This window comes from Carassius gibelio, chromosome B5 (genome assembly GCF_023724105.1).
Source record: "Carassius gibelio isolate Cgi1373 ecotype wild population from Czech Republic chromosome B5, carGib1.2-hapl.c, whole genome shotgun sequence".
NCBI lineage: Eukaryota > Metazoa > Chordata > Actinopteri > Cypriniformes > Cyprinidae > Carassius > Carassius gibelio.
In genome coordinates, this window is record NC_068400.1 from 31,776,622 (window position 1) to 31,803,655 (window position 27,034).

Genomic DNA, 27,034 nt, shown 5'->3' on the forward strand with positions numbered 1-27,034 from the left:
AAATGAAAGTCATAAAATGCAGAAAGGTTCATGTAATGGTTAATTAAGGGGAGTGGAAAGAAAACATTTTTGACTCAATATAACAACAAAAGAAGTCATTGGAAAGTCACTATATAATAGAAAGAAACAAGTGCCATAATGTGACCAAAGCCCTTAGCTTTTTGTAGAAGTCTCAAATGATCAGGTGTGCTAGATGATATATGAGAAAAGAGAAAAAAAATATGAACTGTCTTGTTTATTTTACTTACATTTTCATTAGATTTCTGATATTGGCTTGCGGTCATCTAAGTAACAACTATAAATTTGATAGAAGACCTATTTCCAAACATTTTAACTGCATTAATGATTTAAAATGTAAATAATTCTGAAGATGGTACTTGTCCTGAATAAAACATAGGCCTAGTTGCAGTGCAAAATCATTTGTATTCTCTCTGAAAAAAGAAAACGCCAGCAGCACAGACAATAGGAGCTATACATAGCTTGTGTAAGAGCTTTGACTCATTCCACATTAGTTAGCAACCATTACATTGTCTTATCTACACTCATTTTCATTTCATTTCTAATGTCTTAATTTAGCAGCTTCTCTCTTTACAGCTAATGTGTTAGGCAAGCTCATGGGAATAATTTGGCTATTCGTGGCTCACACTCACTAAGTTTCTATCCAACAATTTTTATGGGAATTCTGAATTTAGAAATCCTGAATATAAAAGCTTGATATGTACATAAACTCCAAATTGTGCAGTTCAATACTACGGTGGGTTTTCTCATGTCAACAATCACATTAATTTGATGAAAAAAAAAAAAAAAAAACTATTATGGCATTTAAACTATTTAAGCATGTTTTTCTGCTCTTACTCGCACCAAAGATGCCCACTGAGAGGCTGCATAGTTGATAACAAAACACATATAATGTTGCACATTCTCTTTGTGAAACATTTGGATGGAAACCCAGGTAGTGTAAACCTATTTACTCTGTGATTGCTTTTCCAACTTGGCCAAGGTAAAACAACACACACACATTATTCCATTCAGAGAACATCTATGCAGGTGATCTAGTGCTGTGTATTGGTGTGTGATTTAATGCTTTCACCACCTTCATCCCTGCAATGATTGCATCCTGAAAAAAACAAAAAAACTCCAGCATTGGCATGGCCAGAATCAAATGACAAAGAAATTGTTATGCCATCATATTTCATTTATTTCTTTAATAGTTTATTTGTTTATTTTTATGACATATATTTATTTAAAATGTATGTATTTTTTTTATATTATTGCTGCATTGGAGCCTTACTCAGTATAGACTCTCTCTGCCATTCCCATAGAGCTATAGATCTCCTCTCACATGCTTCAGAATACACCTCAAAAATATCGGGTGCAAAAAAAAGAAACAGTCCATTTCTATACACAGCTCGTAACACTATCTAGCCATTCTAATGATGCATCACAACATGCCTTTGTCTGGAAATGCCCATAGTATAAAATCACAATTTTTCCTGTCCATTACAGAACAAATGCAGATAAACAACACAATTTCGTTTTTTTTTTTCTCTCTTTCTTTCTTTTTTGTTTTTGGCAATCAATGTGTCATTCTTTTTAAATAATGGCAAAAGCTACACTTCAATGTGTGAAATACATGGATGATGCAATATCGATATTCTGAGATATGTACAGTAATGAATGGAGGGGTTGGGAAAACACAGGGATTCTAGGATTTGGACTGGGGACTGTGGTGTGTCAATGTTGATTTTTACATGAGGATGGAATCTCTTATGGCCCTCCAGCAATCGTGGGGGTGGCTCATCAGTAAATAAATGTTCGTTTTCTCTTCTTGCCTTGTATACTTAATAGCTATATCTATAAAACTCTGCAAAAAGAGACAGAAAATGAAAGAAAGCAAGTGGGGGAGAGGCGTAGAGGAGTCTGTGCTGAGGTACGGTTTTATACTCTTTTGTTTTTCCTCCTTTTTTTCTCTTTCCAGTTGTTCAGAATATAAGAGGATGTCTCAGCATTGACCATGGAGAACATTTTGATACTTTACAATGCTGAGCTGCCCTCTAGCTTCATCCCTCCATCTTTCCATCTCTTTAGACATCAAGCAACTCGAATCAGTTTTGTTTCTTAAATTTCTCTTTTTCTTTTGGAAGACTTTGTTGTTAAGCAGGGCTCAGGGAAATCAGTATGTGTGTGAGTGTGTGTTGCGTTAAAGTGTTTGTCTGCTAAGTATGAGTCTCGCTCTGTTCCCCAGCACTCATCATCAAAGTCCGAAAAAGCATTTTTATTCTCCATAAAGTTTAGAATGCGAAATCTGATTTACTCCAGTCATTTTGCTATTCTTTTTTTTTTCACCCTAACCCTCTTTCACCCTGTCCAAACTATGCATAAAATTTGCAATGTCAAGTCTGCAGCACCGGGTGTGGCCGTTGCCTCGTCAGCCACTCCCAACCTCGTCTAAGCCCCTCCCCTATTCGCTGTCAGACATAGGCTGATTCGCTAGACTGGGTGCGGCCCAGGTTGGGCACAGAGGAAAGGTGGGACACATCCTTTTTCCGGATCTCACAAATGGACTTCCTGCGAGCCTGGACACCACGAATGGCCGTCTTAATCTTCCGCCAGCCCAGATGGTTGAGCTCAGCCAAATTTAGCACCACGCAGATCCCACTAACTGCGAACATGAACACCAGGAAAACTGTCTTCTCCGTGGGACGTGACACGTAGCATTCGACCTCCTTCACGCAAGGGTAGCGGTCACACTCAAACATGGCAGGAACATTGAATCCATACAGGAAGTACTGGCCAGCGAGAAAGCCGATTTCCAGAACGTTCCGGAACACCACTTGTATGACATAGAAACGGGAGATGCCCTCCTGCTGACGTATCTTGGCACTTTTGGAGTATGTGGCCCCTGGCGGAATGTTGGGAATGTCTTTCAAATCCAGACAGTCATGGTTGTCTTTGCTTTCCGGGTGAACCAGGATACCGTTGATGTTGCGGAGCTTGCGGCTCGGCCCATGCCCGTGGTCGATGTACGGGCCATGCAGGAGGGTGTAACTGCGATCTTTGTGCTTCGCAGACTGGTGCACTGAGTAAGTGATAAAACAGAGGCTGGGTGTACACACCAAGATGATCTGGAAAACCCAGTAACGGATATGGGAGATGGGGAAGGCTTTATCGTAGCAGGCCTGGTTGCAACCTGGTTGCAGCGTGTTACAGATAAACATAATCTGTTCATCCTCGTACACCTTCTCTCCCACTATACCCACGATCAGGATCCGGAATATCACCACCACTGTCAGCAGGATCCTTTGAGGGAGAGAAAAGAAGAGAAGCAGAGGAAAGCAGTGGTAGAGACAGGATTGAAGAGGGGAAGGAAGAAAAAGTGAGAAGAAAAGGGATGAGAGTTAATTTTTTCATTCAATGGCACAGCTTTAAACTGCTTTTCTAACTGCCTCTATCTCACAAATGCACAAACACATGACAAATAGTGAGTAATTACTTTAAAAAGCAGAGGTAATGCAGGCATTTAGCATTTCTAAATCACCTGCTACTGATTTTAAGCTTAAATGTAAAACTTTTTTTTTTTTAAACATTCCAATTTTTCCCACTTGTTTCATTTTACCAGCCTGACGCTGGTTCAACCAATGTGAATTTGTTGCAGGGCTATCAATTCATATGACTAATGGAAGATTGGTAGCCTGTTTGACAAAGGATCATTAGGTAATGTAATGCTGCACAGACCAGAAAAGTAAAAATTATGAAAATTAAAAATGCTATATTGTATATTGAAATTAATCCAAAATATAGATCCCACATTATTGCCATTTAAGAAAACTATAGGCACTAATGAAGCTGTAAAGAGGGTACTGAATGAAAAGTGAAGAATGTACAGGTCTGGGCTGGGTGTGTAAAATACCTTAATTTTAATGTTATAATTAGGGCTGGTAAGTGATTAACATTTTTAATCTAATTAATTACATGTGGTGATTAATCTAATTAATCGCACATCATATTTGATCAAGCAGGCATTTCATAAAGTATGTTCAGAAAAAAATGTTTTGTTTGATACAATTTATTACATATACTCTTTTGGACAATGTGAGTAAATAATGACAGAATTGGTTGTGTGAACTATAACTTTAATAATTGATTTTCTTAATTTTATTATTATAACTATGAAAATATGAAATAAATTAAAATAAATTAAATATAAATTATTTATTTAATGAAATGATACTCTAAATAATAAACTAAAACTGCCAGTAGGTGATGGTAAATGTCTTAATGATTAAGTCATCGAGTTATTTATTCATTCATTTGATTCGTTGAAATGGCTGATTCATTCAGGAGTGAATGGTTCTTTATGAATGGTTCATTGAATCATTAGGCTTGTTCGACTTGAAGCGGATCATCACCATCAGACCGATCGGTGTGTGACATCAAAGAACCGCAAGAGCTTTAGAGAGCAAACGGCTACTTGTGCTTTTGAATCGTTCTCGCGGTCCTTTGATGTCATACACCGATTGGTTGGTGCAGCGACACTTCAAAGCCAATGCATTTAACGCATTTAATAATTTTATGTAATTAATTAATCTAATTAATGCGTTACTAGCCCAAGTTATTATATATGTATTTTCCAAATTCATGTTAAATCAGTAGCCCTGCTGTTTATTTGACAAATATTGCATCTCTTTCATCTGCGCTACAGAAAGCAAACATCATGTGGGGGTCACTATAGAAAGGAGAAAGTATCTGATTTGGCAGCTCCTTTTTTAACTCAATGTGACAAATCTAGCCAATCTGTAAGGTCAGCCACAGCTGAAGTCAAAAACATCGAATAGTTTGGCTAATGCACAGAGACCTGGATATGAAAAGCTGTGGATAAATAAAAGATAGTGTGGCCAAAAATTAAGAATTAGTTCACACTACTTCATTCATTCCTGTTTTTGTCAAATCATGAACACATTATTCTGCTCCTTTGTATTAATTTGAGTAAATTGTGGCAATAACTCAAGGGACAGAATTTATATACTGTGGGAATGAATTCAGACAATGTTACCACAATTTAACTAAAATGAGGGGATAAATAATTTTCTGCAAGTGAAGTGACTTGTGGCACAGAAATTACACACTTAATGTTTATTGATGTGCTGAAATATCGAAAATATCTGTGTAGACCATTCAAAAACACCTTTTATGTTTTAACATTCATTCACGTGTGTGCAGGCATATGTTCCTTGCTTATGATAACTAGGGCATACTGTATCAAGGCCATCAGAGTTTGTGTTGGGACGACTGTCCCCATCTCTGCTCTCTTATCAGCTCTTTGCAAGCTTAAATTAGAACTCAGTGAAAAAATGAATGAAGAAACACACACATAAATCACAAATCTTCCTCAGTCTGTCTAGCTCTTTTCCTCACACACACCTACCCACACAGAGAGATCCACACACAATCTTGTGCAGAGACCGTCCTTCACTCACAATAACCTTGCTCTAGTACCAGCCATGACGTTATTTCATTGCAGGCTGGTCTTGGTGCATGAGCACATACATTTTCTCTCTCTCTCTCGCTCAGACACACACACGCACACATATAGTGTGAGCTATATAATAAAGTATTATATAGTGTAAGCTATATAATACATTATTTTGCATTTAGTATTGAGACTTATAATCATAAAGTACTTCATTTAGGTGCTGTCCACTGTGTTAAGCTACTAACTCTGCAACAATGACATTTTCTGTTCATCCTTAAAGAATGATTCATATAGCCCTCAGTCCAAGTCTCTCAGCTTATTTTTAGCATATTGGGTGGTGTAGCTTAGTAGCGGAAGATCTGGGTTGGTAACGAAAAGGTTGCATCGGGCAATGCTTGAAATATGTGCCCGTGAGCACAAGCACTTAACCCCAGGTTTCTCTATGGAGACTGTCCTTGTAACTGAACATAGTGCCATTCTACAGTAAACTTGCATACCGTATATTTGTAGAGACATTGAGCACCAGCCCTGGTTGTGTGGCGATAAATAATAAAATAATTGTTAACTCTGTTTTTTATGCCCTCACCAAGGTTTATTTGTTTGATGAAGAACAGTAAAACATTAATATTGTTAATTTGTAAAATGTAAAACATTAATTGTTATTATTGAAATATATGAAAAATAACTTTTTAAAATAACTTTTTAAAATATTTTTATATGTTTTTCACATATATTTTAAATGTAATTTTCCTTTGAGGCAAAGCTGAATTTTCAGCAGCTGTTACAGTTATACATCTTTTTATTTTTTGTGGAAAATGCAATAGTGTGTTTTTCAAGATTCTTCAATGATTCAAAATTGTACAATAACAGCATTTATTTGAAAAATAAATATCTTCACTGCCCCTTTGATCATTTTAATAAACTCTTGTTGAATACAAGTATTCATTGAACAGTAGTGTATTTTAATGGATAGAGAGTAATGAACACAAATTGGTTTTGCTTTCTATCAATGGTGGAGAGTCTTAAGTGGAATTTCCTCCTTCCAGACTTAATTAAGCATACAGAACTCATACAGAACTTAATTAAGCATCACTTTCATAAGGACAGTTGTTTATACAATATTATGGGCAGTCCATAAAAAAATATTTGATGAAAAGTGAGTAATTTAATGGCATTATTCTCTATTCTTCAAGGGATGCATAGTTTATTGCCTCAGAAAGGAATTTGAATACACACACTCATACATTTTGCTCTTCTATTTCTTTGTCTTCAAAGCAAGATTCACAATGTTTTGATTAATGCCAGAGCTGGCTGATTTGGTTCATGGCGTACAATTCTAAATTACAGAAAGACTATTTTGAAATCATTACAGAGAAAACTAATGTGAAAAGAATAATGGGAAATAATTTTTGCTCTGAATCAGACAGACTAATGTTAGCTAGAAGCTGTCTAGGACGGTTAGCACTGGTTTTAATGGACATATGGTGAACATTTGCGCTGCGCTAAGTAGGACAGTTATGACTCTTGATCAAACTCAATGGCACTTTACTGTAGTATAACAGCAAGAGATGTTTCTCGGTTCAAACGGCAGATGGTGAAACCTTTATATAACACTTAATAATAATTACCGTAGGATACAGAAAAAAAACTAACGTTAGCTCTTCAGTGCTGTATCAATGACCAAAGGCCCTGGTGGGTCTTTAAATTAGCAGCACATCCCCCACTCCCTGCTGCCGTTACTATAGCAACCACATAGTGAACCACTCAGCACTCTGCACTGTACCAGAGAGAGAGAGAGAGAGAGCGATAAGGAGGGAGGGAGGGAGAGAGGGAGAGAGGATGATTGATGGAATATTGGGAAAGAGAGGAAAGAGTAGAGCCTGGAATGAGAGAGAACGAGAGCAAGTAGGTGTACCTACATAGTAAAAGTGTGGAAATGGGGGATGATGAAAAACACAGGAAATGAGAAAGAGAGACATTACAAGGTGAACTCGAGAGAGAGAAAGAAAGAACTTGAATATGGTGAGGAAAGGAAGGAGGCAAGAGGAGACAGACAGATGGGCAGAGGCAGACTTGAGGAGCAATGAAACAAACAGACAGATACGGAGAGACAGATGGAGAGAGACGACTGGGAGCAAGAACCGAGAAACAGCATACTCAGGAAATAAAACGTACTGAAGGTCTCCTTTTAAAGCACCTGGTGTGTGTGCAGTAACACACATATTGTGTATAGTGTGTCAGTTTGCGGCAGGGTAATTTACAGTGAATGGAGCATGTGTGATGGTGGAGCTTTGTGTGTGTGTGTGCGCGTGTGTGTGTGTGAGCAATCAGCTGGAAATGTGTACGGTACACTGACTATCTCCATGTTTGGACATAAGACTGTCAAGCTTTCTGTGCTTTTGTTGTTTTTAAAGTCACACAGACCTTTAAACACATTATTCCTTTATATGTGTGCCCACATTAGACTTTTCAAGCACAAAAAAAAAATATTTTCTCAGAAATTTTTTGTCTTGGTTTTTTTTTTCCAAAACATCAAAAAAGTTTAAAAGCAGAATTTTTTTTCAGAGTAAATGCAAAACAAGAATAGTATGTACATTTATTATTTTCCAAGAATACTTACACCAAACCAACAACACACAGTTAAATTTGGGTGAAATAATGCTCCGAACGTTTTGTATTCATTTTTACATACCGGAAAAAAACAAGAAAAGTTTACTTGAACTAACAGCATCTTCTCACATAAATAATTCATGAACTTTGAGAGCTTTTCTGAGATTTTCAGCTCACTTTCTCTGGCTCTCTCTTTCCATCTTCTCTCTTTCTCTGCATCAAAACACACTCGTTCTTCATATAAACAATGTCCTTGGTAGGAAAGCATCTTCTAGCTATGTATTTATGGCTGACCATCTCATCTGATTTTATACAGCTGACCTGACCTGTGTCATGTGTCCCAGTGCCCCTCTGCCTCTCCACGGAAGAAATATGAAGAACCTGTGCTTTTTCTAATTTATGCATGGATGTGTACTGAGCCATCAAAATGAAGGCATCACAGTTGATACTTATTTAAAAAGCTTATTGTAATGTCTTTAACCCCAACTTTACTTGTTTTTGTTGTTTTTCTTTTTTTCTTTTTTAGAATTAAACAAATATTATAAACTGATTCTCCAAATGAGAGCATCCTCAAATGTCCTCAAAGGGATGCTTTATCATATTTAAATAACTGCAGAAGACACACTTGTCTCCGAAGGATAGCTAAATAAACCACACACACACACTCACACACACACTTATTCAAACATGGAAAACGAGGACACCGGGACAGATATGTGTTTGTAAATGACTATCACTCTAGAGATTTACCTCACATGCTCTCTATCTCTTCCACTTACTCACTCTCTCTCTTTCTCCTTTTCTGTCTCTCCTCTGTGTCAATAAAGACTTCCTACTTCAAACAAGATACAGCTAGTGATGCCCTACATCCTAAATGAAAAAAAAATGAAAGAAGACAAGTGAAGAAAAAAATTAATTCCCGAGAGACTAAACCAACTAAGTAGATGAAAGGATGAGAAAATGAGATGTAATGTTAGTTGTATGCGTGCACCATGACTTCAGAAAAACAAGCTGCACCCTCACAATGTCTCTATGTGTGTGTGTTTGATATGATAAGAAAGAATGAAGAGCTGTGATAGTTTTTACTTTTAAATAGTGTTCCTGTAGTTCTGTCAGTACATCATGCTGCTCTACTTCCAGGCTTCCCCTTAATACTACATTTCTAAAGTTAAGTTTCTTAAATCTTTTTGAAAAAAGTCTTTAATGCTCACAAAGGCTGCATTTATTTGATTATATAATGCATTTATTTGATTTGATATATATATACTTAGAGGTCTTGTCATATGATCCTTCTGAAATCATTCTAGTATGATGGTTAGATGCTCAATAAATATGTCTTATTATTAGCTATGTTAACAGTCATCGTATATGTGTGTATTAATAAAATAAAAATAAATAAATAAATGTTATTGCATATGTACAAATACTGATATTGATTTTGGAATAAAGGAATCATGTTAGTGATAAATGTCTAATTAATTAAGGTTGAAGACTTCTTAATTGTGAAACTGAAACTATAATGTTTTGTAAATCTGCATTTAAATAATCTCTTTTAGAAAAATGTGCTATACCTATACTTGCATTGAACTGAATATGAGGCTTGTTTATTTCACTCCCCTCTCTAGCGCTGTAATGAAGATTGAGTGATATATGAGCACATTACTCCCTCTGCTTCCATCTCACAGGTGCCGCTTATTCATCTGCGTTTCTACAGGAGGTGTGTGCATGTGCATGTGTGGCAAGAGATTATGAAAGATAGAAAGAGAGTGATGATTCTGTCTGTTTTTAATCTTCTGTGAAAGAATGACTTTTAGTCAATTTTAACGTGACTATAGCAACAAAACATAGGGACTTGTTATAGTAATGAAATGTGTGTGTGTGTGTGTGTGAGTGTTTGTTCTGCTGACCCATATGGTGTCCAGACCAAACAGTAAATGGAGAACGGTATAGATTACACTGTTGTGACCACTCAAAACAAATGCGGAAAGAAAATATTGACCTACAACAGATCAGCTTTCAACTGCAAGTGTGCACATACAGCCACACATACAAGTGTTTGCGTGTGCTTTTGTTAGGATCTGTTAAGTAAAGAAAGATCCAACTGCTCTGAAACATTTATACTCTCTTCCAGTGAGAAAAAGAATAGAGTGTGAGTGTGTGTGACAATACTCATAAAGCCTGAGACTGAAAGTGGCTGCGCTGCAGTGTGTTTGTCTCTATGTGTGTTCTGAGGGAAGGAGGGAATTCAGCAGCTGATGAATGATAGTAGAGGCTTTCTTCATCTGTTCATTCATTTATTCATTCTGTAACTATGATTCCGGCCTCAAGGGTTGATCAGACCTCAAAGAAACACGAGAAGAATACTCTGATTACCTCACACGCTCACACATACATTAGCAGACATGTGTTTTCAACACAACAATGCCATGCAAATTCCAAAACAGCTCCACCTTTTGAAAAACAAGTTGTGTGTGTCTTTGCATCAATCTGTGTGTGTGCTTGTAAGTCTGGTTTTGTCTACATAGTGTGGATCAAATGTCCCTACATGTATAATACAAACTCTTTAGTCAGTTGTCTCAACAAGGAAACTACTTAATAAACCCATTAAATAACGTATTTATGAAAATTTTTATATGCAAAAAGGTATCCATACGGGTTAGGTTTAAGGTTAGAGGAAAGAAAATATAATTATTTCAGTGAATACAACAGAAGTCCATAGAAGGTTCCAACCATAATATAAAAGCTAATATGTGTGTGTGTGTGCATTTCCCTCATATATAATGTTACATAATGTATGAAACAGTTTGCTAACCTCAGACAAACCAACATAAAGGATTCATTAAACGATGGCAAGTCAGCTTTCCATTTAGTGTCAGATGTTTTGTGATCGATTGATGTTAAGTGATTGACTGCTTGTTTAAGCAGTGCTGGACTGATGGACGTTTATTACATCACCTAAGGTGAAATCGGTTACTTTACATGCTGAAGATTAATTAGATAATAATGAAAAAAAAAAAAACGTAATATCTGTTACGAGGCAAGTTTGACAAGATAATTAATAAGAAAAAAATTTGACTCAAGCCCCCCCCCACCCCAAAAAAACCTGTAAAGTTAATATTAAAATGATATTGATGATGAGATGCCTGATAAATATATCTGTGCTTTTATATGTGAGTACTGTTTGTTACATGTTGTTTGTTTTCATTTGTTTTGATAGTATTGTCTACATTGACTTTATTGCTCCTCTTTTTTTTATCTTCCTTGCCCAGGGACCACAGATGTAAATTAGCTTTATTATTAGCAATTTGTCATTGTATGAGTGTGTGTCATTGAAAGTGTTTGACTAGATTACATGAACATGTTTTTTCTCAGAAAACATCACTTAAAGTGCAATTTTCAGTATGTGTGCGTACAAATAAAAATACCTACACTTAGGTGTCCTGCACACGCTCCCTGACATGCCCTCTGTGCCACAACCTCTCATAGACAGGAGAAGGACGTGCCCTTGATGTGGGGCTACCTGCAGTTAAGGTTAATGAGCACAGCAGAGAGTAGTGCTTACTCAAGTCTAACACACACACACAAATGTGCACACTTTAAGCTCCCAATCTCAACCTGCCTTTATGACACACATGGTTAGTGTGGGTGGGTGTGTGTTAATGTGGTAACGGGACTGCAATATTCTTACCTGATTTGTCAATATGCTTGTTATCAACTGTTTATTTTTAGCAGCCATCTCTTTATTAATAGTAAATCTCTGGGTCTGAGTCTTTAAAGCTCATAATGCAGCTTATTGCTTACTGACAATTTATTTTGCATCAAAGAAAGAGACTGGGAGGAATGTATATAGTTCTAAAATGACCAAGAACATATTTGCATGTATTTCTGTATAAAAATGTTTCTGAAAGAAGTCCCTTATGCTCAGCGAGGCTGGATTTAATTACTCAAAAATATTATAAATGTAATTGCAATTGCATCCATGCTGAACAAAAGATAGATAGATAGATAGATAGATAGATAGATAGATAGATAGATAGATAGATAGATAGATAGATAGATAGATAGATAGATAGATAGATAGATAGATAGATAGATAGATAGATAGATAGATAGATAGATAGATAGGTAAAAATCTATTAGCACATGTAGAAATTAACATTCACCTATACTGACCTAATGCATTTACTTCTGTGATCAAATTGAACCTTCATATATAAGTGTACAGTCCTTTTGTGAGCTGTGTGTGTTGCACTATACAACTCTTACCTGCCGATCATAGTAGAGTGCTGCTGCACCGCAGCCTCCAGCAATCTCTCCAGTATAGTCCACTCGCCCATGATGCCGCGTTTATGGCTCTCACTCCTTCTCTGACCTTCAGTCTCCGCTGTTACGACCTTTGCCCTCGGCAACTCTTCCAGTGTCCCTCAGTTGACCTTTGACGGGATTCTTGGGGCTCCTCTTGAAGCCACAGCTGTGTGCGTCTAAGCGTGCGTGTATGTCAGGGAAGCGCTCTAGTGCGGAGATGAGCTAGTGTAGCATCTGCAGCAGAAAATCTGATGATGCTGAGGCTGAGAGACTTCAACCATACTGCATCTCTCAGTCTCTCACACACGCACACACACTGGCCACCTTCACTGTGTTACCTCTCTCTCAGAGTGTAGAACACTCTACCTGCTCTTGCATCCTACTCTGTGCCACAAATACACACTCTCTACACCTATCGGACCTTTTCTACCCTTTCCTCCACATGCACACTCAACCCAAACTGACACACACTCACTTACTTGACGGTCACTGCAGGCTCTCTTTTCCCATTAGTTGAGCCGAACACTAAAGGAGCACACATGCAAGAGCACACGGATGATGAAGCGGGTCTCTGAATCTCATAGCAACGCCTGAGCACATCCTCGCACACACACACAGACACATACACACACTCTCGACTGTGCTCCAGTGTGTGGCAGCAGCAGCAGCAGACGAGGATCATCAAGGTTACGTCCGGTTGACTGATGAGCCCGTGGTCATGTCTGCGGCAAAGGGCTCAGTCTTCTTCAAAACTCATCCTTTCTTTCTCTCTCTCTTGCTCTCTCTCTCCACACCTTCCCCGTTCTTTTCGTCTTTGTACTGCACTGCTGTTGCTGCTGATGATACCTTTCCCTCCGCTCCTCCTCCTCTTCTCTCTCTCTTCCCCTCTATCACATGCCGCCCTCCCTCCCTTCCTCCATCCTAGACCTGCTTTCCCCTCCCCTCTTCTTTCTCTCGTTCTCCTCTGCTCGGCTGACTGTTTTACTTGTGCTGCTGTTCAGAATATGCCTGCTGCAGGAGACAAATAGGTTCTAATCTTGTGCACTTATCTCACCTTTTTACTCCAGTGTCAAGAAGGATGTTGGGGAAGGGTAAATCTGCAGCACCTCTCACTTCCTCTCAATGTAGTCAGCTCATTATCACACCAGCATTTTCTCCACATCACCTCTATCCAAGACAGTGTGTGCCACTTACCTCTTTGGAATATTTGCTAAAAATGTGTAGGTGATAATGTATAGACATTACTGCAGAAACGGTTGGAGTTCAAATTAATTATAACCTTTACCAGTCATGTCATCCTAAAGATTCCACTAAAAAAATATAGTACATTGCAATATACTAGGGATGGTAAGATTCAATGATTCACATCGGTGCATCGACATAAAATTTAAGGATGCTATGCATTGATTTAAAAAAGTGCATTGGATACAAATTGCCATTTGTATGGCAATGCATCGTTTTTAACATATTCACATTGGTAAAAATATATTTATTTCTATATAATTAATAGTAGTTCTGTCATTACAAGTTTTGGACGGTTTAGCATAAAATGTACATACCAATATTAATGTTTTTGGTTTTGATGGATGAGATCTGATATGTTGCTGCTAATGCTGCTGTGGCAGAGCAAGTACTGAGACTTGCTACTGCCAAAACATCCACAACATGCTGCTGTGTGCATGTAAGAAATACTGCTGCTGCACATGAAACATATGGAATAACCCCCATATACCATACATGAATCACTATGTAACAGATCAATACTGGTGGAGCTGGAGAAGGTAGCAAGCTCACTGTCTGCTGATACAAAGGGACCAATCAGCTGACATCTAGAGTTTCAGGTCAGAACTTTGGAAATGCACTTTACATTTATTATTTAGAAAGTAAAGAAAAATTAACTTTTATATTTTATATAGATTGATTTATCTTCTCTTAACTGTTTCCCAAGCACATTCTCTGAATTCTGCTATGTGAATATGACATATCACCGAGGCATGTCCTGAAAGTCGTGAAGAAGATTTACATGGCAGAGGCAGAGCTGCATCTTCCACCTATTAATTACAAATTCATTGTTTGGAAGCCCTTTGGACTTTATCCCTCTCAAGGCAGGCGTTGCTGATTTGCAACAGTTAAAAACTAAAAACCTTATTACTAAAAACTTGTTACTAAAACTTAATTTGAGCCTGAGAGGGTTATAAGAGAGATGGAATTTTTTATAATACTACTGCAATTTGTAAAATAAAGAAAATGTAAATAACAAAATAAAAGTTAACTATCTATGCCATACTGAATTGCATAGCATCATATTTTTTCCATTGTATCATATTGTATTGAATCGCATTGATTTGAAACAACTTGAAATCAGAAATGTAATTAGGGAGAATCATATCACATTGCACCTAGCTGCTTCATATGTATATTCAGTATATCGTATCGTTGGCTATGCGTCAAGATGTGTTATCACATTGACCTCAGTTATGGAGATGCATATCACTACAATACACAAAAAAACAACTGGTTGACCAAAATGATGAACACTGCAACAATATAACAGCAATATTAATAAAAGGCGTCTAAGGTGATTTTCACTTAATTCAAAAATAGAGTTAAAAAATGGCACCAGTTACGTTGTATGACAAAAACTTGACACAGGAGATGTTAAAGTGTTGATTTTAGTTACCCAGAATAAAAGTTCATATATACAGCATTGCTAGGCAGAGTGCTGAATAATTGGAAAATATATGACAAACATACCTTATGTTGTTTCAAACCTGTGTGATTGTCATTCTTCTGCAAAACATAAAATAATATTTTTTGAAGAACATTGTTAAGCAAATAGTTTTGGTGTCATAGGTTACCATTGTATGGTGAGATTTTTTTATTTCTTTTAAATAAAAGTTAATGACAGTAATGACAGGATCTTCATTTTTGACTGAAATATTTTGTGAAAGTTAAAACTGCAGGTAATCACTTTTGTACCGTGTAAAGTCATAGCAACTATGTTATGTTATTAAGGGGGAACAGCTTTTTTAAAATAAATCTATTATCCAATTTCTAGAGCTTACACCTACTTATTAAAAGTCTGGCCTGTCATGAACTTCAGTTAATTTCCCTATATCTCCTATCTCTCTCTCTTTCCTCATTTCCCTCACTGTCCATCACTGCAGCCACAATGACTCTGAGTGCTGCATTTATTTGATTAATATTTTGGGTCGATTCCCTCCCCACTTCCCTCCTCTTGCCCGTTCTCTCGTTCCTCCACCATGTGACTCAGAGACTAGGGCTGTGAAGATGTGAAAAAGGGAAAGGAAATGATTCAAAAGACATTTAAAGCTTGATGTCCAATCATTTTGATAGAGCACCTACTTGAACTGTAACTTACATGAATATGTATTTGTACGGCTCTCTTTAACTGCTGTGGGATGATTGATAGAGCTCGACTGTGTGCAGGCATGAGTGTGTGTGTGTGTGTCAGTGTCATGGTAACATTGTGTATAATTACATTAGTCTTGTACTGCACAGAGAGAGGAGAGGAGTTCACTATCCACATAGACAAGCAGTCATTAACCTTTCTCGCACTCTCTCTGCCTGAGTGAATCTGAAATAAAATAGTTAATCACAGAGCAACAATGTCATTATCAGGGGGCATTATGGGTAAGGACACGCTGACTTTGGCTATGTCAGGTGTTTTTACTCTCATAATGCACACACGCATGAACACTCAAGATGTTAACGGTGATGAGATGGAGGAGGGAGGGTTTTCTTCATGGTCAGACTGTCAGGGCTGCTGTTTCAGGAAATGCACAGTTTTAGAAATTATGGGCTGTCAGGTTTTGGGTGGCTGTGAAGCTTGAAGGCAAGAGGCACAGGTGCGTCATCTGTGACCTAGAACAGCTATTTCTCTTTTTCTCTCTCACACATGGGGGTATTCAATGTGGATTCGAAATGGTCTATCTATCTATCTATCTATCTATCTATCTATCTATCTATCTATCTATCTATCTATCTATCTATCTATCTATGTATCTATCTATCATTCTGTTGTTCTGTCATTTATCATTTTCTCCATCATTCTATATTGTTCTGTCTTTCTAGCTATCATTCCATCTATCTATTGTTCTATATTTAGAGATACAGATCCCAGCCTTTTGAAAATGTGTGTATATGATTATTGTGAATTTCTTTTATCATGGCCCCATTTTGAAATATCATCCAATCATCCATTTCATCCATTTAACACTCAAAATCAGTTTCACGGCATCCTGTTCATTTTTAAGTCACATTAAATACATAAAGTACATAGAGGCCACTCATTTGCTGAGAGTTTTCAGGGATGCTCCGAAATCTAGGCTGGGAATGTTCTAAATGTTGCAGCAAATATTCATAGAGCCCTCTAAAAACAGTAGTACCTTCATCATTAACACTCAACAATGGTACATGCACTATGGGCATATTGGTTTGATTAAGTTAATATATATGTAATTTAATATATTGAATTTTAAAATGTTACAACACAGGCATTTCTCAAGGCAATGAGACATTTGCATTTGTTCTCCTATAGCTGTTTTACTAATTAAATGACTTATTGGGAATTTTCTAAGGGTCACAGGAATACAGTCTAAAAGAAGGATCAACGGGGTTGAATGCTGAGTCAGCATGTGCTAATCTATATGTTTACTAAAGTGGTAACTACAAATGAGATTCACCTATAGCCTGCTATGGAGGTTACAATAGCAAAGTTAAATATAGAGCCGGTTTACTCTGCTGGGCTACCAAATCAGGCCATTAGCAGAAATGGGGTTGGAAGGAAGTCGGCCTGTGTGCAGAAGAGTAAAAAGGGAAGAACATCATGTGAATGAGATTTTTATGATTATATAGCATTAAGGATATAGTTTGTGTTAATCTTGGATCATTTAAGCCTACAAAAGACAATCTCATGAGAATGTCATGAAGATTATAAGTATTCTGTCGGGTTAGAATGCTAAATTCTATTAACAAAATTAATTAAGCATGAAGAAATTTAATGACTCTAATCATTTGTTTTGCTTGTGTGTGTAACCATAGAATATTAGGATTATTGAAATGTAATTGATATTAATTTCATCCCATCAGTTTAACTTTGAAAAGAGACATGACAATGGCTAATTGCTATTCATCAGTTTTATCGGCAAGATACTATTATAGTTTTTAAATTTTAGTTAGTTTTTTAATTTTATCTGTTAATGTTCAATTTACTTCATTTTTTTCTGGTTTTAGTTTTAGTGAATAACCCTGCAGTAAAGAAATATTTTCATGTAAAGCAATGAATAAAGGCTCACAGTCAATCCAATAGGTGTTAGTTACGCACTGCCATGGAAATTTGGAAGCACGCACACAGGTCAAACGCTTTGTGCTTTATACACACCATAGATTAGCAATCATAAAAAACGAATTTCCCTACATACACAGTAGTAATTTGAGAATACCAGACTCTGTCTACAAACTAAAGACAAAATCTACAACTGAGCTTCTGCAACCCCAGGGTTTAGCTGTGAGACTATAAGAACAAAGCTTTGTGTTTTTAAAATATGAGTGCTGCGGGCAAGATAGAAACCAACATGAATGCTGCTGGGGGTTTTCTTACTTATCTTTGCCATTTAGCAGATGCTTTTAATCCAAAGCTACTTACAGTGCACTAATTGCAGGGACAGTCCCCTCACTGGAATAACATAGAGCAAAGTGTTTGGCTCAAGGGCACTAAGAGCTAGCTCTCTTCTCTTGCCATCAACTCTCTAACCTCTGTCTTAGTGTTCCTGGTCCATATCATTATGCTACCACCTCCCTAAATACTGTCAAATTTTGTCATCGTTAAAAGTAGAAAGGATTTGAATTCATGCATACATAAACAATGGACTGCCATTCAGTTTATACATTGCAATTAGTGCAATTTATAGCAAATTCCACATTTATTTGAATTCAAGTTATGTTAATAAATAGCTGTCAGGGCTGGGAAATTGTTTTGGCTATATAGCAGTGGTGATGTTTTGTTCAGTTTTCACCACACTAGAGTGTTTTGCGAGCAGCTGCCATACCATACTGTGCTATAGCTGCTAACAATACTCATAAATATGGTCATTGAACCTTTTCAGCAGTTCAAAATTACTATTTGCTAGTAACTCGGCATTATCATGCTACCTAATAACAGGCTTTTCCAAAGACACTATCAGTTTAGAATGTGACTGGGTTGGGATTTGCTTCAAAGCATATTAAATAGTAGGTAAATGCTCTTAAAAGCCACATCAGAGGATTTGGAAAAAACCTGGTCCAGAACAGTGGGGATGGAAAAAGTGTTATGTGTGGAGATGAGGACATATGGGCATTAACTGTTTTCAAACTGAGTCTCACCTTGCTGTGATACCTTGCTGACCTTTCAGAGCGCACAGGCGATGAATGTGGGTGGAGGATGAGGCTGGATTGTTGTTTGCCTTATTTGTGAACTCCAGACACAAATATTATATCATTCTAATGCTGTTTATGAGAAATGTTGGGCAGAAAAACATCATGTTCACATCACAAATAAACTTCACTTACAGTTATGTAGGCTATGTGTACTTTTTGTATAGTCATGTATAAACATGTACATACATTATAACTAAAATAACACATCAGTATCTTAAGGTCACATATAAATAATGTGTGTTAATATTCTTAAAATTCATAAACATCTGTTTGGGAAATGAGGAAAAAATACAATACATGCTAATATGAAGAATATGTCCATCCGACCCAGTGAATGCTGCTTTTTGAGAGACATTTTAGAAATTAAACAGTGTTGTAGCTGACTCTTCCAACAGCACAGCATTAACAGTTTTAATGAATGGATCCATTAGAGTTTCTCCACCACCTCTTTACCTAATCAGATGGTCTGTTAGATTTGATCAGGAGGACAGTGCTCTCTGTTGTTTGTAAAAGGCACTGCAGCTGATACCAAAAGCACTGAATGAGCCTTACATTCCCATGAGAAGCAAACAAGCAAGTGGAAAAAAAAACTGCAATAAAATGGCTGAATTAGCAGTATTACTATCTGTATTTACCTTGTACATGAAGCTTCATAGAGGGCATATCATGTTGTAATTAATCTCACAATAAGAGGTGGACATCTGCACTAGTAATAGTGTTTATGTATGATTTTATAATGTGACCTAGGTTTTGGATATATAAGAATATAACTGAACGGTATATTGCCGTGAAACCGCAACACCTAAATACATTCTTTCAATTCTTTCACATCACCTACATTTGAAAGGCATTTCTTGCAGCCCACCACATAAAGCCATGAAGTGTGGGTATACTTATCCAGGTGCATCTAAAAAAATAAAAATAAATAGAACATCGTGAAAAAAAAAATCCTTTTTTAGTAACCTATTTCAAAAAGTGAAACTTTCATATATTCTAGATTCATTGCATATAAAGTAAAACATTTAAATTGAAGTTTTTTTGTGTTAATTTCAATGACTTGAGCTTACAGCTCATAAAAGTCAAAAATCCAGTACCTTAAAATGTTAGAATTTTTCCTAAGATCAATAAAAAAAAAAGAAAGAACTCGCAAAACAGAAAAGTTCAAGTTCTTTAAAAGTATGTTCATTTTTGCAGTCAATACTCAGTGAGGGCTCCTTTAGCACAAATGACAGCATTAGTGAGGAGAAACATTGAAGCGAGCACTGACTGCTGAGATACAACTGAGCCTTCACCTTTTCTGTATTGTTGGATCAACCGTTTCTCACCTCTCTTGAAAATATCCCACAGATTCGATATGGGGTTCAGGTCAGGAATGTTGGCTGCCAATCAAGCACAGTCATATCATGGTCAGCAAACCACTTGGAAGCTTGCGTTTATCCTTGTTGATTGTGCACCTTTTCCTTCCAAATTTCTTCCTTCCAGTCAACTTTGCATTTAATATGCTTTGATGCTTCTGTGACTTACCCTCTTAGTGTCAATGACTGTCTTCTGGACCATTGCCAAGTCAGGATTCTTCCTCATTATTGTGGTTTCAAATAACAAGAAATACCCGGAATTTATATACAATAGGGATGGTCATTTAATAACACAAATGTAAATATTCTTATATTTTGAGGTTCTGGATTTTCGACTTTCATGAGCTGTAATTATCAAACTATTTAATTATCAAAATTAGAACTAAAAAACTTTTAATGTACATGTCATGAATATATAATATATTAATTGTTTCACTTTTTGAAGTAAGTTACCAAAAAAACTTTTTCATATTATTTTTTAGATGCACCTGTGTGTCTATATATACGTATGTGTGTGTGTGTGTGTATATAACAAGTTAAATAAATAAAATACCACTTTGCTTCTACTGAGCAACATTGCTCATCTTTAAATGCATCTGGTGCAATTAAATGCAATTTATGCATGAATTAGAAAGTGTGTCACATTAAAGACATTAAAGCACTTTTAGGCTCTGAGACTCCCTAATCCTTAGCTAAAAGCATTCAAGACTCTTGAGACAAACACTCTACATCATATTACAGTCCTGCCAAATTATGTAGTCCAAATGCAGAACTGTGTGCTGAGTGCTTATACCTATATGCAACTATGAGGCATAAAAAATATAATACATTTTGGTGCACAGAAAATGGCACATACTTCCTGAAATGTCACTGAAGCCTTAAAGTGGTAAGCATGAGGTAGAAAATGTCAGTCTTTGGTTAAGGCAGAGTTCCTGCATGGCTGGAGGGTGGTTTTGAATGTCAGACTGAAATAAGTAAAACACTGTATGACTGATCTCGGATCATCTATTGCCAACACTCAGATACATGAAAACCAGATGATGTCTGAAGGATAGATTAGGGCCACAAAAAAACTCTGTATCTGTATAAAATAATAGTATATGAAAATGTAATAACTTAAATTGAAGGGTTCATCGTTAAATTAAAGCTATGTTTTGCTGATAAATTAAAAGAAAAATGTTTAAGATCCTTAATAATAAAGTAAAATAACATATTATTATTATATAATCATCAGTGGATGAACCCATTAGCCTGTCTCCTCTAAACCTGATGACCTCCATGATGGAACAAACAAAAAAACAAAGGGATTTTGCACAAAACAAAACCCCATCTGAAACACTGTACTCCTAATACTTAATAATAATCAGGTATGTTACATCTGGCTTTAAGCCAAGAAATTCATAGTGGGAAAAAACACGTCAGGAACGCAACTGGTACTGTAAAAATCGGCAATTTTGTGTTTACAGTTTTATTGAAGTGCATTCTGGGAGAAAATGATTGACATCGCGGCCATTTTGGCTCTGGCCACCCCGCTCCCATTGTGTGTGAGATAGTAAATACTGACACTGCTAGACAAGCCGAGCACATATTTCACCGCGCGAATTAAAACACGTTCACCTGAGGTAAGTGCCCCAATGCATCACTAACTCCTCTCTGAAATACTTTTCAACAGCTTTGTGAAACTTTCCTGCAGAATAATGTTTATTTTAAGCGTTAAAACGTTAAAATCCCATCGTCTGAAAATGAGAAAGCCGATGGCGAGACGCGAGCGAAACAGGCTCTCCTTTTCGTGTCGGAGGACACACTGAAATCCGTCCCACTTTCGTATGTCTCTGTTTACTTCGGTCAAACGGCGTAAATTCGCGGCAGATTTTCCTTCTAAGCGATTATTTAGTTACCCAAGGATGCCTGCTACCGTATTGTGTTGTGGGTTTTGCGTTGTATTTATTAGATTTAGAATTTTAGTTCAAAGTTTATGTCCTCCCCTGTGCCTCAATGCACGGACTCTCTCCAGTTGCCGTTCAAATTGCAGCCATAATCTTGCGGTTAAGGGCGGGGCTTAGACAGGCTGAGCTGCCCCCAGAACGGCCTGTGATTGGCTAGTTTATTCCGCTCTTCAAATTGTACTGGCCACTGCTTTATTGTTGTTTTATAGTCGTCTGTGATTGGATGAAAGGCAGTCTTAGTCCACGCTGATTGGTTACTTTTATTTATTGGGTTTAATGTGACGAGCTGGAGGAAGTGGCCTGAAATGGCACAAATGGGGCAGGGAGTCAAATACCAAATCAAGTGTAAAACTAGAGACGCTATTTATAGTAGAGATTTACTTACTTTTGTATCTTAGTCTGCCTGTGCACAAGACTACGTGCTTCATATTACACAGCTAGGAGAAAGCACTATTAAACATGTTAGCTTATTCCTAGAGTTGTTTTGTATTCCTGCCTTGTATGTCATAATCTGACCATGACTTAACTGTGTTCTAAAATACTCAGTGTTTTCTTTTCTCTCAGGTGATATTGACTAACAATGGCCCGTACTAAGCAGACTGCTCGTAAGTCCACTGGAGGAAAAGCTCCTCGTAAGCAGCTGGCTACCAAAGCTGCCCGCAAGAGCGCTCCATCGACTGGAGGAGTCAAGAAACCTCACCGCTACAGGTGATCTTCAGTAGACTTATAATTGTACACCGCAAAGAAAGACCCCTGCATTAAACATCTTTCTTGTCTGCAGGCCTGGTACAGTGGCTTTGCGTGAGATTCGTCGGTATCAGAAGTCCACTGAGCTGCTGATCCGTAAGCTGCCATTCCAGCGTCTGGTTCGAGAGATTGCCCAGGACTTCAAAACTGATCTGCGTTTCCAGAGCGCCGCCATTGGAGCACTGCAGGTACGTATCAGGGTTATTATAGCTAACTAAAACCATTATTATAGCTAACTAAGACCATAAAATAAATACTAATTGAAGTTTGATTTTGTTTTGATAACGTTCATTTATAATAATTTATAAATACAAAAATTATATAAACATATTTAAACAAAACAAATCAATGACAAAAGACGTAAATTACAACTTTAAAATTGAATTGAAAACCAAAAATAAAATGTTATTCAAAATATTATATATTTGGCTTTCCATACCATTCCATAAATGTTGATCTTTTTTGCACACATTCCTGTTTGAAGATTTGGATTTCATACTTTTTGCTGATTTTTGTGTATATTCTTGCAGGAAGCCAGTGAGGCATACCTGGTCGGTCTGTTTGAAGACACTAACCTGTGTGCCATCCATGCCAAGCGTGTCACCATCATGCCCAAAGACATCCAGCTGGCACGCCGCATCCGCGGAGAGCGTGCTTAAACTCACCCCTTCTTTCTATTGCCCTCTTTATTTCTTTCTGTCTCTCCACTTGTTCTCCTCCTTTTCTTGGTAGAGTTTAGAGTATCAGTGATGGGGAGTAACTGTGTCTCAGTCTGGTAGTGCTGTCTAAATGACGCGTAGGGTACCTATATGTGCATGTAACAGGTGCTGTTGATCTCACACACACACACACACACACACACACACACACACACACACACACACACACACACACACACACACACACACACACACATTCATTCATTCATTCACACACACACCCACACATTCACACACACATTCACATTTGGAGCGTAAACGAGGTCCAGCCCGCCCGCTTTAGGGACACACTTTCAACAGGCATGTAAAGAGAAGAAGTCTCACCCTGCACTAACACTTACTCTGCTGTCCAGAGAAAAAAAAAGGGTGGTGTCTGGGGTCAGTCTGCTTAAGGGGAGCGGAAACTTCCACAGCAGGGTGCTACTAAAACTGCCTCAGTTCACCTTATTGAAAAACCTGTCCTCGCCAGTCCCCCAACTCACATATGTTTTTAATCTTAATTCGTTTACCCTCCCCTTCCTGCCCCCACCGATCCATCCAGTTCTTACATGTCCTGCTTGAATCCTTACTTGGCCCTTCATAGTGGAGGTGAGTGTGGGGTCAGACTTCTCCTCTGTGTGAGTGCCTGTGGGTGATGAGATCAGCAAAGCAGAATCGTATTCAACTGCAAACCAGCATCTATTGGTTAAAAAGTTGTTACTTGTAATATTGATGATTGCTATTATTGTCGATATGGTGTCTTTTTTTTTTTTTTTTTTTACAATGCATAAATGAAATTTTCTTTAGAAAAAAAATAATAATCCGCAGAGAATCAGTATGAATTCGTGTTAATTGTCCTTTTTCATATTGTAGTGAAAGCCGATCCTGCTCCTCCTGTTATAACTTCAGGCAGCCACAGGGGGGCGCTCTAAACCAGCCTCTCATTCAACGTCACTGTTCGACTAACATCCCGCTCTCCCTTCCTTTGTCTTTCTCTCGTTTTCCACTCTTCCAATTCCAGTTTTGTCACATTAAAGATCGGCATTAGAGTCACAGAGTGTAGCAAAAAATATTATTTACGTTTAGTACTCTAGTACTGAGTCTGTCACTTTTTTTGGGTAGAACTTTGCTCCTTCCCTCTATTTGTGATACACAATGTAACCTCATGTTTGTGCTTCTTTTATTTTTCTTATTTGGAAATTTAAATCAGCTGATCTTTGTATTTTCAAAATTTCTCATATTCTGGTGGTAATAAATAGATGTTACACAAATTTACTTTTCAGTGTCATTTATAAGCACACCCAAATTCATCATGGCCTAGTCCTATGATCTACTGTTTAGAGTATATTTTAAATGTTGCTCAATAAAATTGATTGTAGAATTGGTGAATGTTGAATCTTGCTAATTTTAAAGAAACAAATTCCAGCATTTAAAGAAATACATGCTAAAACTGTCTTATTATTTGAGACCTATACTTTTAATATGTACAAACCAATATGTGCGTTCAACTGTTTCTTTAACAAGCTGCACTTGCGATAAATAAGGAACTGATAAATAAGGAACTGAAACTGGTTATAAAAAATAAATAAAAAATTTCAATCATAGCATAGGATGTAGAAAGGTAACACATAAAGACAAACGTTTTTAAGCTATCAAACTGATTGTGCAGGCAGGCCAAAGAATCTATGAATATGGTTAAAAAAATAATATCAATTAAAAAAAGGAAATGTACTTACAGAAAAAAGAGCAACTACACATATATTTGACTTTCACAGTAACTAAAACACGGAAAAACATGTCAGTGATAGTGAGCCATATATAATAAGGTGTCGGCTGGTATAAATAATTGGCTAGACCACTATGTGAACTTACACCGATAAAGACGTCCCTCCGCTGTTTTCTGTCATCATGTCAACGTAAGATCGATCAGCAGAGGGCGCTGTTTCTTTCCAGCGATGGACATAGCATCAGATCATAGAGTAACAACAGGTACGCTCCTTCGAAAAGATGCGAGTCGAAAATCACTTTACTGTTCGATAGCTAAGCTTATGTGTTTGTCTTCTTAGTTTTTTCTTTCTCTTTGACTAGTCACTCATCACCAGGTGTAAAGCACGTAATTTAACCTGTTACTACATTACTGTATTAAATGTATTTACAGTTGCATAGTTTGAGGTCTACGTGTGTGAGAGAGTCTGTTATATTGTAGAGTAAGTAATGCATTTGTTTGGTATCATATGTATCCACGTGAGGGTTTGTTATGTGTGTGTGCGTGTTCCTAAGTGTGTTGTGTGTGATTTGTTAGATTTGAAGGCTCAGCAGCTTCTCCTTTTGTCTTCTTGCATGAACTACAGACAATCTGTCACAGAGAGAGAGATTAATATCTGGAGAAATGGGGAGGGTGGGAGGAAAAGAGAGTTGACCAAGGAAGGCTACATAGACAGACAGACAGATAGATAGATAGATAGATAGATAGATAGATAGATAGATAGATAGATAGATAGATAGATAGATAGATAGATAGATAGATAGATAGATAGATAGATAGATAGATAGATAGATAGATAGATGCATACACAGGCTATAGATACACAGATATAAGGTAAAAGGAGCAATAAAGTAAAATTGTTACTTATTGTTTATTAAAACGTGTTATACACATACAGAAATGTTTATATGACATTAAACAGTCACATGATTCATTTTTCAAATTCAGGAAAAAATTCTCACTTGTGACCTATACATAAACATTTGCGCTCACACACACACACACACACACCCTTTGTCCTGGAAAAAGTACATGTGGTTTTATTCAGGTCAGATTGGGATTATGAAGCACTCAGGACGGGTGGAGGGGTGGATAGAGAGAGAACAAGTGGGAGAGGGCATGAAAGATGGCACAGAGAGAGAAAGGCCTGCGAGTATGTTTAGATGTTACTGAACATCTTTCACTGTCTTCATGCAGGTATTCTCGTGAGAGATGTACATAAAGAAAAAAAGAGGGAGTGAGCGCACAGAAAAAAGGTATATTATAATTTCTTTTTAAATAAACCTTGGTTTGTTTTTTTGTATATGATGCAGTGACACTGAAATTGTTGATCTTCTGGGGGCCTCTGAATTATATAGGCTACATGTTTATGGGGCCATCAGTGTATATTGTCTCTCACATTTTTTTTTTTTTTTTTACTTTTACTTGCCAGCTTTAGTTTTAAGCATCTTAAGTCATTTTTTGTGGATGTTGGAAGATCACATATTTAAATTTTTCATACATTTTTGCAACCAGAAAATATCCAAATTATTTTAGTTTGAATTGTGTCTGCTGTGAAAATGTGAAAACATCATGAAACCTAACTAACCAGTGTCTTAGTGCTATACTGGTTTTAAAAGGCATTTGATTCGACATTTTGTTGTATTATCTAATGCTAAGACATTCAAACATTTTTAGACATACTATTATAAAAAAAA

General features: G+C 37.1%; 3 protein-coding genes across 4 annotated transcripts in view; 2 read left to right on the forward strand and 1 right to left on the reverse strand.

Annotated features, from left to right (window-relative positions):
- LOC127957762 (creatine kinase M-type) overlaps nucleotides 1-27,034 on the forward strand; it is a 175,001-nt gene that overhangs the window by 64,490 nt on the left and 83,477 nt on the right. The window lies entirely within an intron of this gene.
- On the reverse strand, nucleotides 1,175-13,259 carry LOC127957764 (gap junction delta-2 protein-like). Of its 2 annotated transcripts, XM_052556430.1 has the most exons (3): nucleotides 12,868-13,259; nucleotides 12,350-12,622; nucleotides 1,175-3,300 (listed from the first exon to the last, which is right to left on the reverse strand). In XM_052556430.1, exons 2-3 carry the CDS (start codon nucleotides 12,418-12,420, stop codon nucleotides 2,472-2,474), a joined length of 900 nt encoding a protein of 299 aa, XP_052412390.1. In that variant the 5' UTR covers nucleotides 12,421-12,622; nucleotides 12,868-13,259; the 3' UTR covers nucleotides 1,175-2,471. The 2 variants fall into 2 exon arrangements, with proteins under 2 accessions (XP_052412390.1, XP_052412389.1); XM_052556429.1 differs by having other exon boundaries at nucleotides 12,350-13,259.
- Nucleotides 21,649-24,843, forward strand: LOC127957772 (histone H3.3A). The gene is made up of 4 exons (XM_052556437.1): nucleotides 21,649-21,803; nucleotides 22,692-22,835; nucleotides 22,909-23,062; nucleotides 23,405-24,843. The coding sequence occupies exons 2-4, from the start codon at nucleotides 22,708-22,710 to the stop codon at nucleotides 23,531-23,533; spliced, it is 411 nt and encodes a 136-aa protein (XP_052412397.1). The 5' UTR covers nucleotides 21,649-21,803; nucleotides 22,692-22,707; the 3' UTR covers nucleotides 23,534-24,843.